A 20,021-nucleotide genomic window follows, 5' to 3' on the forward strand; every position below is an offset into this window, starting at 1 on the left:
TATTGCCCAATGCTGCCCCTTCATTAGGGGTCCGGCGAACTACCCTGAGAATCACAAGACTCCCGCACCTTCCTTGGAAGTAGTTTAGTATGGTCGATATTAGGCCCGGGCTATCTGGGGCTCCTCAGCTGCTGTGAAACTACCATACCTAAAAGTCCTGTCATACCTTCCCAACGATCACTAGGTAGACCAACCTGGGACACTGGAGGGTCACAAGCGTGCTCTACATATTCGGAAGATCTATTTCTGATAGTTGCTTGATACAGTTGAAATGATGATTAAATGTATGGCAAATTGCCCCTACTCATACCACATCCCCCTCAGAATTTGATGATTGGCAGCAGGAGGGCGTTCCGACTAATGAGGCCATTTCTATGATCTTGATATTTATTTCCATGCACGGAAAGCACTGGTCTGTCAATAGATCAAATGTTGGATGATTCTCTCTGAGACATACCTAAGTCCTGTACACAGACGGTTTGTTTTCTATCACATCTAATATTTTGTCTTTTGTTGTCCTTTAATAAAACGGTCGACATCCGTAAGCTGCTTAAATTGATATCTTTAAACATTACATGCTCCTCAACCAGGAAAATAATTTAGCTGGTTGGAACGAGAGGCTGCAAAATGAGAGTACGAATTGGGCTATATTTACTGAGGATTAGTGTCTACAGCTGCATCGCCGTTACAACAACAGGGATGTACTTTATGGCTGATATTAACTCGCAATAGGGTTTACTGTGTGAAAATGATTGCAGGCACTTCCACGTTGTCATCAGCAACGAGATGTAATGTAATAAAACTTTATTAGTCTGTCTTGGCAGGACAATAACGTCCTTCCATTGTCCGTGTTCAGGATATATCATTTAACCCAGGGCTGGCCAAACCATTCCTCGAGATCTAAAGCCCCGTACACACGGGGGAGATATATTGCTCAGTTTCTCCTTTTCATCAGCGACCAGAGACGGTCGCTGATGAAAGGGAACCTCAGCCGGCGGTGCCGCAGAGGTAATCCTGCGACCAGCGATTAGAATGGGGCTGAAAACGGGAGCGCGCACCCGGCGATTTATCACGGGGGCACACTCCCATCTCTGGCAATATGGTCGCCTGCGCCTGTGGGTCTGTGCATGTCTTGGTTATCAAAGAATGCAGAACATGTTTGAAAATGATCTATTTAGTATTAACTACACCTGTGCACCAGCTATGTGGTCTGGAAAATGTGGACTTTTGCTAGATTTGGTCAGCCCTGATTTAACCTCGGGTGAGATGGTTTTGGCCTACTTTACATTGTAAACTTATGTGGCAATACATAACAGAAATTGTCATCCACAATGGGGAAGAAAAATATATAGATGGCCCGGAGAGGTTAAAAAATAATATAACCGATTTGAATATTGGCCTCGATGTTCCTTGCAGCTAGTGTAATTTGCCATCTGCATTTTTAAACTGTCTGTACAGCCTGTCGCCTCTATTAATTGGCCTGTAGTCTGTGCTTCATTAAAAAAGGATGCACTTCATAATGCAAGAGAATGGTCCAACCTGTCACCCGGAACGGAGTCCAACAACCCCCCCCCAACATGGAAATTGGTAGTTATTAATTTATACAGCCGTACAATGTCCCATGTCCTGTAATAGGAATGATATACATTAAACGTGTGATAGGGATCATTGCAAAGAGTCGAAGACAGAAATGCCTCTGACTGAAGTGCGCTTTAATCTGTTTTGCTTCCTTATAGCAGCTGCTTAGGTGGGGTGGGTCGGTCCCCAAGGAAATCGAGAAAAAAAGGAAGGGTGATCAGCAGCGCTGAATTAATGATGGGGAATCAATTTTGTTAAAAAGAATACATTTAATGCAATACAAATGAATAAAATAATGATAAAGGATGTACATTTAAAAACAATAAAAAATGGTTAATCCAGATCTCACGTGGTAGGGAATGTCCACACTCGAAATGTGTACGACCTGCACTGTCCTCACTGTCAATGGTCCCTGTGAAGGGCAAGGTCCAAAAGGGAATGGAGACCCTTGTGGGGTGAGTGTAGTGGTTGAGGGAGTGGCTGATGTTTGGAGCCCAACTTCTACCTCACCATCATTTGTATCCAATTTGATATAAATGCTGGCGGCAGCCCAGTGAAACGCGTTTGTGGTGCTATTCTTGTTCCAGATCCGTGTTGTTTCAGTGGACCTCATCGGTGTACCTGTCCAAACATTTGATCCTCCTGTCCTGGACCTCCTAAACTTGATCGTTTCCTCAAATTGGATACAAATGATGGTGAGGTAGAAGTTGGGCTCCAAACATCAGCCACTCCCTCAACCACTACACTCACCCCACAAGGGTCTCCATTCCCTTTTGGACCTTGCCCTTCACAGGGACCATTGACAGTGAGGACAGTACAGGTCGTACACATTTCGAGTGTGTTATTACCAGTTATTTATATACTGTAGCGCACACATATTCCGCAGCGCTGTACAGAGAATAGTTGAACACTCACATCAGTCCCTGCCCCAGTGGAGCTTACAATCTATGTTCCCTACCACATGTACACGCACACACACAGACATTCTAGGGTTAATTTGTTGGGAGCCAATTAGCCTACCAGTATATTTTTGGATTGTGGGAGGAAACCGGAATACCCGGAGGAAACCCATGCAAGTACGGGGAGAATATACAAACTCTGCACTATTAGTCCATGGTGGGTATAACACCCATGACCTCAGCGCTGTGAGGCGGCAATGCTACCCATTACACTATCCATGCTGTCCTATACACACCTGTAACACAAAACTAAAAAACAACACTGGTACCGGATTCTTTGTGAAGTCAGAAGTTATTAACCTAGATTAACGAGTGAGGTGGAAATCACGGTTAAGTTTTACAAACACACGCACACAAACACACACGCGCACACACACACACACTGTTACATCCGCAGAAAAGGGAGAATGAAGAGATGTCAGAAGCTCTGACATAAAAAAGAATCCATTCGCTCCACAACTGAATCAACTTATACACTAGGACTTCAAGACAACATTTCCACATAAAAGGAAGCGGATGCAGATATCTGACAGAAGATCAGCGTATCCCTCAGTGTATGAGATGGCAAAGCAAGTTGCATCCTTTTATGTTACCTGCAGACAAAGGCTTAGGATGGCGGCTGTATATTCCTGCAGAAATACTAAGTACATCAACTGGTTGTTACCCGCGCACAGCTGGATCCTGCGCATCCTCTCGGAAATGATTAATAAATATTTATTTATAAGGTGCGATGACTTCACAGAGCTTTACACCTGGGGTAACAAGTGGGACTTGATGCAACAAAGAATAAGTTTAAACAATATTGTACCAGCTCGGCTTTCTTATCCGAATCACCCTTCACCGGCTCCCAGTTTGTGCATCTCTTCTATGCATTATATAAAAGATAATACAGCGCCAACTGTATAAATACAATAGAAGTCATCAAAGAGTTCCCAGGCAATATACAGTATTACTGCCCCAGGTCAACATTTGGGTCTTGAACCGATATTCAAATATGTCAACGAGAAGTCGTTTTGGACACTTAATTCAAGTGTTTTTATGCTGTTTGTTACCATTTACCTATATCAATTACCTAGCTCCCCACAGGTGCTGGCAATCATACATTATCCATACCTCCCAGCATGCCCCTCTCCATGAGGACACAATGCTCTGCTCCTGGGCTTCCCTGGTAATGTATAAATGCCAGCACCTGTGGTCAGTGGCGTAACTAGATACATGTGGGCCCCATAGCAAAAGTTTGTAAGGGCCCCTATTTATCACCTAATGCTGAATAATGTATACAGCACCTGATAATTTAACAGGCAAAGTGGGCCCCTCTCAGCTATGGGCCCCATAGCAGCTGCACCCTCTGCACCTATGGTAGTTACGCCCTTGCCTGTGGTGACACCTTTCTTATCAGTTACCTAGCTCCCCACAGGTGCTGGTAATCATACATTACCAGGGAAGCCCAGGAGCAGAGCATTGTGTCCTCATGGAGAGGGGCATGCTGGGAGGTATGGATAATGTATGATTGCCAGCACCTGTGGTGACACCTTTCTTATCAGTTACCTAGCTCCCCACAGGTGCTGGCAATCCTACATTATCCATACCTCCTAGCATGCCCCTCTCCAGGAGGACACAATGCTCTGTTCCTGGGCTTCCCTGGTAATGTATGATTGCCAGCACATGTGGTGACACCTTTCTTATCAGTTACCTAGCTCCCCACAGGTGCTGGCAATCATACATTATCCATACCTCCCAGCATGCCCCTCTCCAGTAGGGACCCAATGCTCTGCTCCTGGGCTTCCCTGGTAACGTATGATTGCCAGCACCTGTGGTGACACCTTTCTTATCAATTACCTAGCTCCCCACAGGTGCTGGCAATCATACATTACCAGGGAAGTCCCGGAACAGAGCATGTTCTCCCTGAAGGAGAGGGGCAGGTAGGCAACCATGGTTGTGCGTCCAAAATTTCTGCACCTATTCACCTGATCTTCAATTTCCAAATCAATGAACTTCTCAAGATTTCTGGAACTCAGGAAGTCCTCTGTTTCTACTGTGCAAGCTTAACTTGCAGAAAGGAGGCAGGATTGCCTATTTTCCAATAAGTTTCAATTTACTTAAGATTTTCAAAATTTAAAGAGGCATACCTCCCAACTGTTCCGATTTTCGCAGGATAGTTCCATTTTTTTGTGGTACTGTCCCGCATCCCACTGCAGCCTGCAGTGTCCCAAAGGCAAGGGGGGAGCGAAGTTGGGAGTCCCCCCTGCTCATTGCTGCTTTGCTGATCATTGCTGCTCTGCTGATTCAGGAAGACAGGGTTGCTGATTAGGTACCCCTGATGAAGTCTTGCATAAGATGAAACGCGTTGGGTATCTAAATCCATGACTGCATTGCAAAATTGTCAGGAACCAACCCGGAAGGGTGATATGTGATTAAATCTTGTCAAAGTATAGTACTGTGAGAAATTAAATGTTTTTAAATAAATAATTGTAAAATTTGGTTTGTTTTAATCAATTGTGATTTATTTTTATTTTTATTGAGAACCGGAAGGTCAATGGGAGGATGTTATATAGAAATTCACAACAAGGGCATAAGAACACCTCAATATTTTAAAACACTAGGTTATAACAAACCAATATTTATAAGCTGCTTTCCAATACCCATGATATATATATATATATATATATATATATATATTTCATTTAGTGAACTAAAAAACATAATTATTATTTTTGTTTGCTCTTGGACAAAAGCGCTATACTAAAATAAAATGCTGGGTGATATAAAGTAAAGAAAACTGGTAGTATTGTAAGTATAATTATCATTTATTTGGCGTTAGGTGAGAGGTCAATATGGCGGCAGTAGCCTGCGCAGTGTTCCTTTAACTGAACTTCCAATGCGAAGTGATGCGAGGGAGCAGTGTTGTTTGTGGTAATTAAATGAATTACAATTCATCGCATTGTTGCAGAGGGAGAATAGTACAAGTGTATTAGCATGTTCTGCTAACGCTTTCCCTGCTTATTTCAGGTCTGCGACAGCCCCTTAGGGGGGTGACCTCTGACCCCAGACTACAAGCGGAGCACTCCACAATGCATGTCAATGAGACATAGTCAGCTAAGCCCCCCTCCCTCACATTATCCACCGAGCCACTCAAGGGGAACTAATATAATGGTGGAGATGGGCACAGAGCAGACAAAGGAAGACAGGGAGAATATTAATCAGTAAAATAAACGAAGCACAAACAAGTCCGCTCCAGGAGGACGTACAAGCGCTGCGCCTGGTTCTTGTTACATTCGCAGGAATGTCAGATTTCCCACTGTCAGCTACCAGGTTATTTGTGTCTGGCAGCAGCTCTGTTCTCTGACATCACTGCGGCTGCTCATCAGCCACTGTCAGAACTAAGTTACCAGCAATCCAAGGGACATAGTACTCCCGGGCCGGGCCGCCTAATCACCTCGTAGGCGTCACCGTGAACCCACAGCTCTAGAACCCACATTACATTATGTCTACTGAATATGATTTTACATTGTTTGCATGTCGTATACATATCTTCAACAATAGGCATTGTCTTATAAGGAGAAAAGGAACTGTTGCTAAGAATTACAGCTAATAAGCAGATGGACACTTTATTCTGTGTTGGTTGCAACTGCACAGTGCTGGATTAACCAATAGGCTGATTAGGCTGCAACCAAGGGCATTGGGACTGGTGGTGGTGTGTGTATGGGGGGGGGGGGGAGGGGGTGGATAGGCTTTGGCTGGTGGCATTCGAGGATAAAAGTGAAGGCCTAATTTATTTCATGCTTGTTAGCTATCACCTGACCAATGTGCCTTGGGGGGGGGGGGGGGGGGGGGTAAAGTTCTAAAGCAGACTGCCAGTTGTGTTTTCCTTTAATGTGAGAATCCGCCCATGTACGCGGAATATCTGCGTGGCATACACAGTATCTCCACGATGATGGCTTTCCCACGTTGTCAGAGGAGGAACATTCTTGCTTTGAAACCCTTCGTCTTTTTGGGAATTCGAGGCAGCCTTAAGGATACACATTTGGGAAGAGCCCTGGTCTGAAATGTTTTTCCAAAACATATTATAAACTTTTTAAGTACCCCATATTGCCTACAATTCTCACATCCTGTTTAGGAAAGAAAGTGGGTTCTCTCCTCGGTCTTTGGAGGCTCACATTACAGTCACCCATAAGGACCCATTCCAGTACCCCAGTTACCATCCGATATGTCTTCTGATCAGCTAGGGTATGTATGGAGACCCTCGCAGAAACCATTAAACTCAACCCCAACATCACTAGCCTCAGAGTAGGCACCTGTAAATACAAACTAGTATTGTTCATGTGAGACCTGCTGGCTTTAATGTCTCTATCCCTAATTTAATGGCTAATTTCCAGAAGTTTGGCTCTGTAATTTTAAGGAGCTTCGGGGCAGATGTATTAAGCCAGGCGAAGAGATAAACTGGAGATAAAGTGGAAGGAGATAACACACCAGCCAATCAGCTGTGTTTGAAATATGACAGTTGGGAGTTGATTGGCTGCTGCGTTGTCTCCTCACCAGGCTTAATACATCTGCCCCATTATTCTAAATCTGTTCTGGCTCCTCCACACTCCATTGGTAGGCATACACAGTCCTTTCCTTTTATTGACAGACAGAAGTATCAGTCTCAAGTATCTTGGAGTTATACTACAGATCTCTCCTGACTTTTATGAAGTCTACTTTAAACCCAAACATCTTAGACTTCATTTGGATCTCAGAGAATGATGTTCTGATCGGTTCTCTTGGTTTAACAGAATTCCTATACTTGGGCTCTCCTGTTTGCTTTTAATGATGGCCACCTCCCTTTCCCCCTTTTTCCCCCTGCGTTCTAAAATTACCAGGCACACAACTCACTCTCTCCTTTCCTCTCCTTCTCTCCCTTACCTTCCATTTGGTGTAGTCTTCATCATGGTTTGTTGGGTTTCAATTGTCTTGCAATATGTATCCAAAGAAGAAAGTACTACAGCAGTTGTTCCCCAACTGGGTGGAGCGTGGCATCTGCATGGGTGCCATGGGTTGGAGGTCCAGGATAAAATATAATGATTTATGGTCAATGTGATTGGCAAAATGTGAGATGGTGGCTGCCAATCCTAATATATGTGGATAAACAGAAGCTCAACACTGTCCACCACTCATAGCTGACCCTAAGAATGGAAAGTGACCACAAGGGGTCTGCACGGGAGATGAACCCACCTGCTGTATGGTGTATGTCCATAAGCAGGCTGGAGAGGGATAGCCTTGCATGCGGACTTGCCCTAACCTACTGGTTCTTGCGTTCCAGCAGGTGGAGGAACACATGCACGGAGGGAGGTGTTAGAACTGAGGTGAGATTTGAGGGAGGCAGGGGTGTTAGATCTGAGGTGTAATTTGGGGGAAGCAGGGAGGATGGAGTGTTAGAGCTGTGGTGAGATTTGAGAGAGGCAGGGAGGAGGGGGTTAGAGCTGAGGTGAGATTTGAGGGAGGCAGTGAGGAATGGGTTGTTAGAGCTGAGGTTAGATTTTTGGGAGGCAGGGAGGAGGGGGTGTTAGAGCTGAGGTGAGATTTTTTTGAAGGCAGGGAGGAGGGGGTTAGAGCTGAGGTGAGATTTGAGGGAGGCAGGGAGTGTTAGAGCTGAGGTGAGATTTGTGGGAGGCGGGGATGATGGGTTGAAAGAGCTGAGGTGAGATTTGAGGGAGGCGGGGATGATGGGTTGTTAGAGCTGAGGTGAGATTTGAGGGAGGCAGGGAGTGTTAGAGCTGAGGTGAGATTTGTGGGAGGCGGTGAGGAGGGGGTTATAGCTGAGGTGAGATTTGAGGGAGGCAGGGAGGAGGGGGTTAGAGCTGAGGTGAGATTTGAGGGAGGCAGGGATGATGGGGTGTTAGAGCTGAAGTGAGATTTGAGGGAGGCAGGGAAGAGGGGGTTATAGCTGAGGTGAGATTTGAGGGAGGCAGGGAGGATGGGGTGTTAGAGCTGAGGTGAGATTTGGGGAAGCAGGGAGGAGGGTGTTAGAGCTGAGGTGAGATTTGAGGGAGGCAGGGAGGAGGGGGTTAGAGCTGAGGTGGGATTTTTATTTTCTTACTGTAGAGATAAGGTAGAGGAACATGTATAATAATGAAACCAGAGATATTGGACCTGATTCTCTTTAATGCATAATCTGTGTTTATTGAACAAATAAAACATTACAGAGAATTGCAATATACAGATGGAACATTAGGTCATTGACGGCACAATAAAAAGATATAAACTACACAAAACATTAGACAGAGAAAATCCAATGAAAACAAATAGACAAAATCACATAAATATAATTATATTGTGATTTCTCCTTTTTGTGATAATGGGAAAAACAGCAACTGCCAACAACAAAAATCAGGGCGAGGTAAGGGAAATGAGATGGGCAAAGCGACTCACTAAAGAGAGCGGGAAACAAATGAGCGGTCTTTTAAAAAAATGTGGTTCTTTTGGGTGGTCACTGACTCACTTTGAAATTTTGAAATCTGTTTGCTTTATTTACATTTCAGTTGATTCTAGTAATGTAAATCGAATTTCGTACATTAATCTCACAGGTAACGGTTATTTTCCGGATAAGGATAAATTCCCATACGCCGCTGGACCCACTTGTCCGATAAAGCCGCTAAAATGATTATCTCCACAGCGTCAGGCCTCAATGTGTTCAACACCACACACACAGGTGTATATTTTTGTGGGGCTATAAATGTAGGGGATGCAAATAATGATGCCCTCTGGATGCAATTAATGTTTTTACTTTATGAAACATGTGGGCATGGGGTGCCAATTTTCCCAATTCTCTGATCCTTACGTCAGCAGCAGGCTAATGTCGCAGGTATGCCGTACCTGGGCTTGCCATTATTATGATGATTTGCTGATACTTATCAGAGGAAGTTACATTCAGAACTGCTATTTTAATCAATGACTGAACTCGCACAGATCTGTCTACAATCCCCCAGCAGCTATCACAATGTGGATATATTTTGCTATGACAATTGTGCCGGTGTCAGTGCTTATAATCCAGTCAGCGTCATTGTGTGAGTCAACTCGCTTCTAGCTTACAGAGAGGTCTGATTCTATGACAGCAGTAAACCTGAAATTGCCATAAAATCACATAGAGAATAAAATAAATATATTTTAATTCTCTCTGTGATGTCAGTGCGATCAACAGCGACGGTTCCAGCTAGAGGTGACAGCTCCAGTGTGTGTGACACAGGTGAATCAACAGGAACAGAAAGTTCAAGCACCCTGAGGTAAAGGAAAAACAAATTCTAGAGCACCGCTATCTGATCTAAGCTAATAGAGACTGTTGTATGTGCTGAGAGACGGGAGATCCTCGGGGACGCTCTAAAAGAGACTGCTGTATGTGCTGAGAGACGGGGGATCCTCGGGGACGCTCTAATAGAGACTGTTGTATGTGCTGAGAGACAGGAGATCCTCGGGGACGCTCTAAAAGAGACTGCTGTATGTGCTGAGAGACGGGGGATCCTCGGGGACGCTCTTGGGAAGGGGCTTCACAATGCAGCTTTCAATGAACTCAAAGACGGTGTATGGGTCTTGATCAGCGTTAACATGTAAAACATCTTGATAAAATTGCTCCAGGTCCTCAGCGTTGGCGTGATACATGTCTAACCTCGGCTGGACCTTCTCCTCCGAGTCTGCCGGGTTCCGCTGCAGACGTCTGTACACTTCCACTCTGGAAGCTGGCTTGTAAAGGCTGTGATACCTGCACAATAATACACACTTGTTAAATGTACGTGACACCGAGAGGTTTCACCCAGAACCAAGTTTCTGAGATGCATTCCAGATATTGGTCTTGGTAGCCATTCTAGTCTATGAGCCATTTACCGGCACCCAAACTATTGTGTAGCCCTTGTCCACTGATATGTTTGATGTTACATCCCTGTCATCTTTAATTACTGATTGCAGTGAAAAGAAATTATATATATATATTGAATTGAAAATTAATTAGTATGTGCTTGGATGAGTTACAATTTGTTACTCATTCTGTGTTTTAGGGCCACCAAACCCTGCCTAATGGTAATGAGGGTAGGGTTGGTCAATGAGCTTAAGAGTGAAGTTGTTCTTATTTTTTCCCATAGAGCAGTGGTTCCCAACCTCGGTCCTCAAGTTCCCCCAACAGTTCACGTTTTCCAGGTCTCCACACTTAATCGCAAGTCAAATAATTAGCTCCACCTGTGGATCTTTTAAAATGTGTCAGTGAATAATGAGTGCACCTGTTGGGTGACCTGGAAAACGTGAACTGTTGGGGGTAGATCGAGGTTGGGAACCACTGTCATAGAAGAGAAATGTAGGATGTGGATATTGTTGCCCGATCCCAAACCTGAATCTTGCTTATGACACAAACAAACAAAAAACCCCAGAGGACAGGATCACACGGGAATCTTTGACGTCCAGGAGTTTCATCAGCGTGACGCTGTGAGACTGGGAAAAGCTCAAGTAATGATGCCAAAATCAATGGAAAATTCTGTTTCTCTGTCACACGAAACCAGAGTTCCCATTGATCATCTGTCGCTGCTCAGAATTCAGGAAACCCACAGAGTTCAAACACACCCATCTGAAACCTCACATGCCTACTGTTACCATCTCCTATCTGGGAGAAGCCTGGGGAGAAGACACAAGGGGCAGATGAAGGTGGTGGGTCATTACGACTGGTACCCTCATGGGTAAAATGCTGCAAATGGCGCTAATATCAAGAGACGGTGGTGTCAAATGACGTAGTGATCATACAAACACGTCCAACTGTGCAGGAGTTCTGGGGACTATCTGAAAAGTCATCATAGGGTCTGGAAGAGTATGTAAGTAGTTAAAAGCCCATCAAAATGACAGCTTCTGCAATGGACCTTCAGTGTTTACGTTCACTTCGAGCTGTGACAGTTTTTACGTTCAATTTGAGCTGTGACCGTTTATAACCCACAAACTCTCCACCCCCAGTCCCTATCTGCTATTATCTCCAATTTCTGTCTTCACAGCCCCCTCTCTCCATATCTAGCACGTTTGCAACAGATCAGTGTCCTGCAAAAATTGCTTTCACTTTCTGTTATGACATCTTTTAACACACAAAGGAGTAATTTGGTCTGTTGAGTGGCCACTGGTGGTACTTCACCTCATAGGGGTGAGGAGTAGTTAGTCTTTTATATATATATAGCCCTAGAAATTGGGGATAATTGCAATTGAATACTGTTGTAATTAATGTTAAAATGTAGCTGTGGTGGTTGTCAGTCCACGACTTTGATGATAAATTGTAGAGTTTACTAAAAAGTATGTTGAGCTATTAAACACAGTTTCAAAATCCAATATGAATAAACATAATGCTACGCAGGATAGTGGGGCAGATGTATTAAGCTTTAACAAGAGATAAATACAAGGGTGATAAGGAGAGGTAAACGTCCAGCCAATCACCTGCTAACTGCCGTGTTACAGCCTGTGTTTGAAAAAAGTCAGTAAGGAGCTGATTGGCTGGACGTTTATCTCTCCTTATCACCCTTGGATTTATCTCTTGTTAAGGCTTAATACATCTGCCCAGTGTAACACAAAACTGCCTTTAAAAGAAACGGGTTTCAATAAAAATTACATACAAAAAAAATATGTTTCTGCTCGAAACGCAATTCAATGTTCCTGCTTCCTCCCAGGCACTTGGCTGAAATGACATTTAGCACGTTAGGAGTCACAAGGCAGCTAGTGTAGTGTACGCTAATCCGGAGCATGTTCGCAAGGCCGCAGTTATCTCAGGCTTTATATAATCTTATTATAATCAGCGCAAATGTTGTTGTGCCGGTTGATGTGACCAGGCCGTCTCAAAACAATAACTGTCAACCAACCTCTCTCCGGAGATGGGATCTGTCATACGTAAAGACAGACGCTCTACAGCAACATCGTCTGGGATATCCAGGAAGAAGACCCTACCGAGAGAGACACGAGGAGATGGGATTAGATGAGATCTAGATGCGGAAAAAAACTCCATGATTCACATTTCTGAGGAAATAAATAAGACTGGATGAGGCTGACGCTTATATGGAACAAGCCCTCTCTCACTGAGAGCTACAGCAATGGTGACAGAATTAGGCAGCTGAATCAGGAGTATCTTCCCAACCGCAAGACACAATATGAAACTGTGTGTGTGTGTCTATATATATAATTTACAGTACGTCAATTTATATTTCAATTATTTGTACTGAGTACATTGTGTGTGTATATATATGTTGTTTTGCTCAAATCCACATTTATCCAAATGTACAAATATTTACGAGTCACACAAAAGCGACATCGGCAACAACCAGATTTCACCTGTCGCACATCTGTTACAAGCCCTTTCCTGGTGTACATTATTACGCCAGAATGCGCAAGGCCTAAGACGCTGTAATACTGCCTGTTGTGTTGTTAAACACAAGCATTGGTCGCACTAGCATCGGATTGGCGCATGTATACACAGAATCTAGACGCATGCGCACAAGAGATAAATCACACAACCGCGTCCAACATCGGCAGTGCGTCCTTTGTGTCCGCATGTAGTAACGATGTAATCCAGCCACACATAAAATAACGTGACATCATAGCTTCAGAATAAACATTCCAGCACAGTGACCTCATTGTCCCCTTCGGAGGAGTTAGCGGCCTGTCTCTATTCCTGTACAGAACTGTAAGTCGCACCGCAGCTTAGGGAGAAGGTTGCATTGATGCTTTGTGGACGGGTCAGTGCTTCTATTATTGTTATTTATTGTGGTATGGTTTTAAACGGACCACTTCCATATTAAGGGGGTCATTCAGGTTGGCTCATTCGCTGCTTAGCAAGCCTTCTAACGCCCCTGAAATTATTTTTCCCATGCTCCCAAATCTGTCAGTCTGGGCTGGTCGGGATCCAAGAACTGAGCTGGCGGCTGACATCTTGTGATGTCAGCCACTCGCCCTAGATGGCAGCTGTTCACTGGCGTTCGCATGGGAATGCCCCGTTTCCCCCAGCTGTGGCATTACCCTGCTGGATGTTTGGGCCCAGTGTTGGTTGCCAAAATACAGGGGACCCCTACTAGTTTTGTCCCCCTTATTTTGGAAACCAGGACGGCCCTTGAGTTGGTGCCGGTTTTAGAAATCCTGGGGATTCCCTATGTTTTGTTCTAAAACCAGGACCGGTTCTTTGAGCCCCAGGCTGGTTTGCTCAGGAGGGGAACCCCTCGCCGTTTTTTTTTTCCCCTAATTTTTACTTTTACACATTTTTTGGGACAGAACCGTGCACGGATCTCACTGATCTGTGCATGGTTCTGTCAAACTCGCCAGGCTGAACTATTTTTTTTCGATTTTTGATAATGTTTTCCAAAAATCGCACCCTATTACATTTGTGAGTTGTATACTTTATAAAGGGAAAACATTTGGATGCAAATTAAAGTGCGAAAAAAAAAAAATCGTAGGTGAAAATGTACGATTTTTTGAGGCAAAAAAATGCAATTCGCATCATATTAAATTTAGCCGTTTTTTTTTACTAAAAGTCTAAAAATCTCATCCTTTTACATGTCACCCCATATTTCCGCCACTAAACGATGCCTTTCAATCAATCAAACTCCGACATCTATGTGTACGGATATTTATTTGCTAATTGCTGCTGTGTAATTAGCGAATAAATGAGAGACTACTTAGGTGAATTTGGGGCATCGACTCCATCACACCACAAATGCTGCTGAAGCTTTTAATTCTCTTAGTCTGACATCTCTTTCCCATCACTTCCGACGTCTCATTTAAAATGACGTAAGTTGGCTAAATAGCATTTTACTAAATATCTATTCCGTTTAACTGCGAAGGCTTCATCCATTAACCACAGAATCAGGATTCCTGAAAAAGTCCCCAGGATAGAAAAGAATCAGCTCAACAATCAAGTGTGTAAATGTGATTTATTTATTTTTTTTGAATAAAAAGGACCCTGAATATTTTATGCATGTTTGTCACAAAACAGAAATAATAACGACTATACTGAGCTATTAGAATTAATATTTATGCTCCTTATCATGAAATATTCATGGGGACAGAGTGTGTAGGAAGGAGGGTGGGGGGTTTGATGCGGAGGTGGAGTGGTAGAACGGGGAGGGGAGGGTGATATAACAAGATTTAATATACATTGGGCTCTGTTTACTGGCTGGCTTGATGTTTAAAGATAGTTTGACAAGACTCGGTGGGAATCTGTCAGTCAGCCTTTGAATGGGAAGGGGGGACGCCTGCTACTGGTGACAGCATAAAGATTGAGTTTCCGACACAGATGTAAAAAAATAATAATAATAAAAAAAAAGTAAAGAAAAAAAAAACCCTTAAAGGGCACTCCTCCTTCTCGCTTCCTTTCCCTTATTTCATAGCCTGAGGCTCACTGTACAAGCGCACTCTACCCATCTCCCCTTCCATCAGCTGAAATTAAAGAATTAATGAGCAAGATATAGACTTTACAGCGGGCCCTCGGAATGTTTACGAGTTATTAAATTATAATGCGGGCGGCTGTATAATTTATCAGCCAATTAAAGGAAGTGTTAGTTGATTTGATGGAATGAGGACCTACAAAATGCATTTAACTAATAGAGAACCGCAGGCTTCCTTCCGATCGGCTCGAAGCCTCTTGGATTACGTTGCTAATTGCCTGAGTTTATGGGGCTGTCACCGATAGCCATGCATATTTTATTGTTTTCAAATACTTCAATTGTGTGTGTGCGTGTTGCTGCTGTAATATGTAGGAACCCAGCCAAAGTTTGGTGTAGTTAAAGTGCTCTTTGCGCAGAAGGCAGCCTGCTCTGGGGCAGGAGGGGGGGTACCGAGGGAAGGCGACGTACAAAATCCCCCTCCCTTCATTAGGCTGGAGGGGTAACACGAAGCCTCAGTGTTAAATGTCACTCTGCAATTACATGATTAAAAGGCACTAGCATAGGACAGTCTTTTGTTTTACATCTCGCTGACACTCATTGCGGTAGATGACTTCAAAGGGTTTGGGGGGGGGGACGTTTGGTTTTTAGAGAAACTAAATTATTAACCCATTGGGAGGATGCGTTCAAATGAAATGACAGCAACAACTTTGCACTATATACCAAGCTTCAGACACACGTCACTTTGTATGACACCGATGACACTCACCAATCCGTGTTTTAAAGTTTGGAGAACATGTAACAGCTCATATATTTGACATAAGTTAGGGGACATATTTGATGCTATCTTTTTGAAGGTTGGAAGCCGCGCTGACTCCATCTTGAAGCCATATGCATTTTTAGACACCACACAAGAAGGAGACAGGTGCCGCCATCTTGGTCTTGCACCGTGGGCAGTGGCACATCCCATACACCACACTGGCGTCCTGTGCCGGCAATGAACATAGGATGTAGGCAATGAGGATATGGATAATCCACTGGGTGGGTGAGATATACAGGGGCATCACCAGCATATGCAATATCGGATTGCAAGTCATCATCATTACCGGCTAATTACCGACACCCCTAGAGCAACTACAAAAACAAATAAGAAGTCTCCAAGAGCGGCCTTTTTGAGAAGACATCTTTGCTCTACTTGGCTTCTGTTTGCACCCCCCACACACACACACCCTTCCCCATTCTAAGGGAGGGCAGAAGTCTGCATTGGCACAAAGGTTTGTGTTCTCATGGGGCCTCCAAGAGACCCAACTACCACCTCAATGTGGCGTGAGACCGTGAGTGACATCTTTTCAATGGTTTTCTTTATTTTTTAAGCTAAAAGAAAGACTATTGAATCTGTTTGCTGCCATCTCAGCGGCTTCCACTGGAATCGTAGCAATACAGAGCACCAGGGTAGTAATACAAGATGGTACGTTGGTCTCAGATGCCCTGGGAGCATTGTCCACGTTAATTCAATGCTGATGAAAAAGCAGCTTCTTATTCTAGATCATAAAGAGCTTGTATCACTTTTAGTAGCTCTTATAAATAAGCCAATACACCTGGCAGGGAAGATCTTTCTTATACGTATCAGACTACAACGGTGATCTGATCTGTAGAAATACGCATTCGGAAAACGAGACCTGTTTGCATTAGCATAAGATTGACAAGGAGCTGCCAGCATCCTTTGGCCCTATTCACAAACAGCTGCTAACCCCGTCCAGGAGTAAAACTAGATTAGAAACGCAGCCTTCCTTTTATAATTAATTACAGGCCACAATTAGCACCGTTATCTCGGTTTTCATTAAGAGCAGGGAAAATAAAGGGGGGAAACTAGAAGGAGCAAGTGCATTTATGGAGAGCTCTGACACTGCGAGTAACAAGATAGCTGTTAATTAATAAAACTGTCAGGTGAATGGTCTCGTCTCAAGTCATCATTATCCGTTCCGTAATGAAATCTCACTATCTGTAGCAGCATCCGCCCCGAAGCTACCAAGTCAATTAACTTAATGCTATGCAAATGAGACGGCTCCCCTCGTTATTAGCTTAAAGCCCGCAATCGTTAATAGTATAATTGGGCCTTCAACAGGGTAATTAGACATGACTTTTTCCATTAGTCTTACAAGGCTAATTATTGTTGATGGGAGCGAGGGGACGTATCCCGGTGCAGTGTAGAGAGAGGGGCAGCTGGCTACGGCAAATATAGATACAGCCTTGAGGTTGAGATCATGAGACAGGTGGAATTATACAGCGGTTCCTTACACATAGTGGAGGCAGCCATATTGAGAGATAGATAAACACTGAGGAGAATTCAGCCAATCAGAACATAGCAATCTATGACCTGTCTGACTTGCTGGAGTTGGCTGCTTACACTGTGACTATGGGTACTTGTTGTCACACTCCCTAGCATGTCACATGTCCCTAGCATAGGAATGGACACTGAACATGTCCCTAGCATAGGAATGGACACTGAACATGTCTCTAGCATAGGGACGGACACTGAACATGTCTCTTGCATAGGGACGGACACTGAACATGACTCTAGCATAGGGATGGACACTGAACATGTCCCTAGCATAGGAATGGACACTGAACATGTCCCTAGCATGGTGACGGACACTGAACATGTCTCTAGCATAGGAACGGACACTGAACATGTCTCTAGCATAGGGATGGACACTGAACATGTCCCTAGCATAGGGATGGACACTGAACATGTCCCTAGCATAGGGATGGACACTGAACATGTCCCTAGCATAGGGATGGACACTGAACATGTCCCTAGCATAGGGATGGACACTGAACATGTCCCTAGCATAGGGATGGACACTGAACATGTCTCTAGCATAGGGATGGACACTGAACATGTCTCTATCATAGGGACGGACACTGAACATGTCTCTAGCATAGGGACGGACACTGAACATGTCTCTACCATAGGGACGGACACTGAACATGTCTCTACCATAGGGATGGACACTGAACATGTCTCTAGCATAGGGATGGACACTGAACATGTCTCTACCATAGGGACGGACACTGAACATGTCTCTACCATAGGGATGGACACTGAACATGTCTCTAGCATAGGGATGGACACTGAACATGTCTCTAGCATAGGGATGGACACTGAACATGTCTCTATCATAGGGATGGACACTGAACATGTCTCTAGCATAGGGATGGACAGTGAACATGTCTCAAGCATAGTAACGGACAGTGAACATGTCTCAATCATAGGGAAGGACACTGAACATGTCTCTAGAATAGGGAAGGACACTGAACATGTCTATAGCATAGGGACGGACACTGAACATGTCTCTACCATAGGGACGGACACTGAACATATCTCTAGCATAGGGATGGACACTGAACATGTCTCTAGAATAGGGAAGGACACTGAACATGTCACTAGCATAGGGACGGACACTGAACATGTCTCTAGCATAGTGACGGACACTGAACATGTCTCTACCATAGGGACGGACACTGAACATGTCCCTACCATAGGGACGGACACTGAACATGTCTCTACCATAGGGACGGACACTGAACATGTCTCTACCATAGGGACTGACACTGAACATGTCTCTAGCATAGGGACGGACACTGAACATGTCTCTAGCACAGGGACGGACACTGAATATGTCTCTAGCATAGGGACGGACAATGAACATGTCTCTAGCATAGGGATGGACACTGAACATGTCTCTAGCATAGGGATGGACACTGAACATGTCTCTAGCACAGGGACGGACACTGAATATGTCTCTAGCATAGGGACGGACACTGAACATGTCTCTAGCATAGGGACGGACACTGAACATGTCTCTAGCATAGTGACGGACACTGAACATGTCTCTAGCATAGGGACGGACACTGAACATGTCTCTAGCATAGGGACGGACACTGAACATGTCTCTAGCATAGTGACGGACAATGAACATGTCTCTAGCATAGTGACGGACACTGAACATGTCTCTACCATAGGGACGGACACTGAACATGTCTCTACCATAGGGACGGACACTGAACATGTCTCTACCATAGGGACGGACACTGAACATGTCTCTACCATAGGGATGGACACTGAACATGTCTCTATCATAGGGACGGACACTGAACATGTCTCTAGCATAGGGACGGACACTGAACATGTCTCTAGCATAGGGACGGATACTGAACATGTCTCTAGCATAGGGACGGATACTGAACATGTCTCTAGCATAGGGACGGACACTGAACATGTCCCTAGCATAGTGACGGACACTGAACATGTCTCTAGCATAGTAACGGACAGTGAACATGTCTCAAGCATAGTAACGGACAGTGAACATGTCTCAAGCATAGGGAAGGACACTGAACATGTCTCTAGAATAGGGAAGGACACTGAACATGTCTCTAGCATAGGGACGGACACTGAACATGTCTCTACCATAGGGACGGACACTGAACATATCTCTAGCATAGGGATGGACACTGAACATGTCTCTAGAATAGGGAAGGACACTGAACATGTCACTAGCATAGGGACGGACACTGAACATGTCTCTAGCATAGTGACGGACACTGAACATGTCTCTACCATAGGGACGGACACTGAACATGTCCCTACCATAGGGACAGACACTGAACATGTCTCTTGCATAGGGACGGACACTGAACATGTCTCTAGCATAGGGACACTGAACATGTCTCTAGCATAGGGATGGACACTGAACATGTCTCTAGCATAGAGACGGACACTGAACATGTCTCTAGCATAGGGAAGGACACTGAACATGTCACTAGCATAGGGACGGACACTGAACATGTCTCTACCATAGGGATGGACACTGAACATGTCTCTAGCATAGGGACACTGAACATGTCTCTACCATAGGGACGGACACTGAACATGTCTCTAGCATAGGGATGGACACTAAACATGTCTCTAGCATAGTGACGGACACTGAACATGTCTCTAGCATAGGGACGGACACTGAACATGTCTCTAGCATAGGGATGGACACTAAACATGTCTCTAGAATAGGGAAGGACACTGAACATGTCTCTACCATAGGGATGGACACTAAACATGTCTCTATCATAG

At 44.4% G+C, this 20,021-nt stretch overlaps 1 protein-coding gene across 1 annotated transcript in view; it reads right to left on the bottom strand.

The window, feature by feature from the left end:
* Positions 1-8,670: 8,670 nt before the first annotated feature.
* AK8 (adenylate kinase 8) overlaps positions 8,671-20,021 on the bottom strand; it is an 86,558-nt gene continuing 75,207 nt past the window's right edge. The window contains exons 12-13 of the mRNA XM_083160929.1: positions 12,386-12,466; positions 8,671-10,269 (exon numbers count right to left, since the gene is read on the bottom strand). Coding sequence (XP_083017055.1) covers positions 9,993-10,269; positions 12,386-12,466 — 358 coding nt within the window. The 3' untranslated portion in view covers positions 8,671-9,992. The remainder of the gene's footprint in view (positions 10,270-12,385; positions 12,467-20,021) is intronic.

Source organism: Crinia signifera, chromosome 9, assembly GCF_055691185.1.
Source record: "Crinia signifera chromosome 9, ASM5569118v1, whole genome shotgun sequence".
Taxonomy (NCBI): domain Eukaryota; kingdom Metazoa; phylum Chordata; class Amphibia; order Anura; family Myobatrachidae; genus Crinia; species Crinia signifera.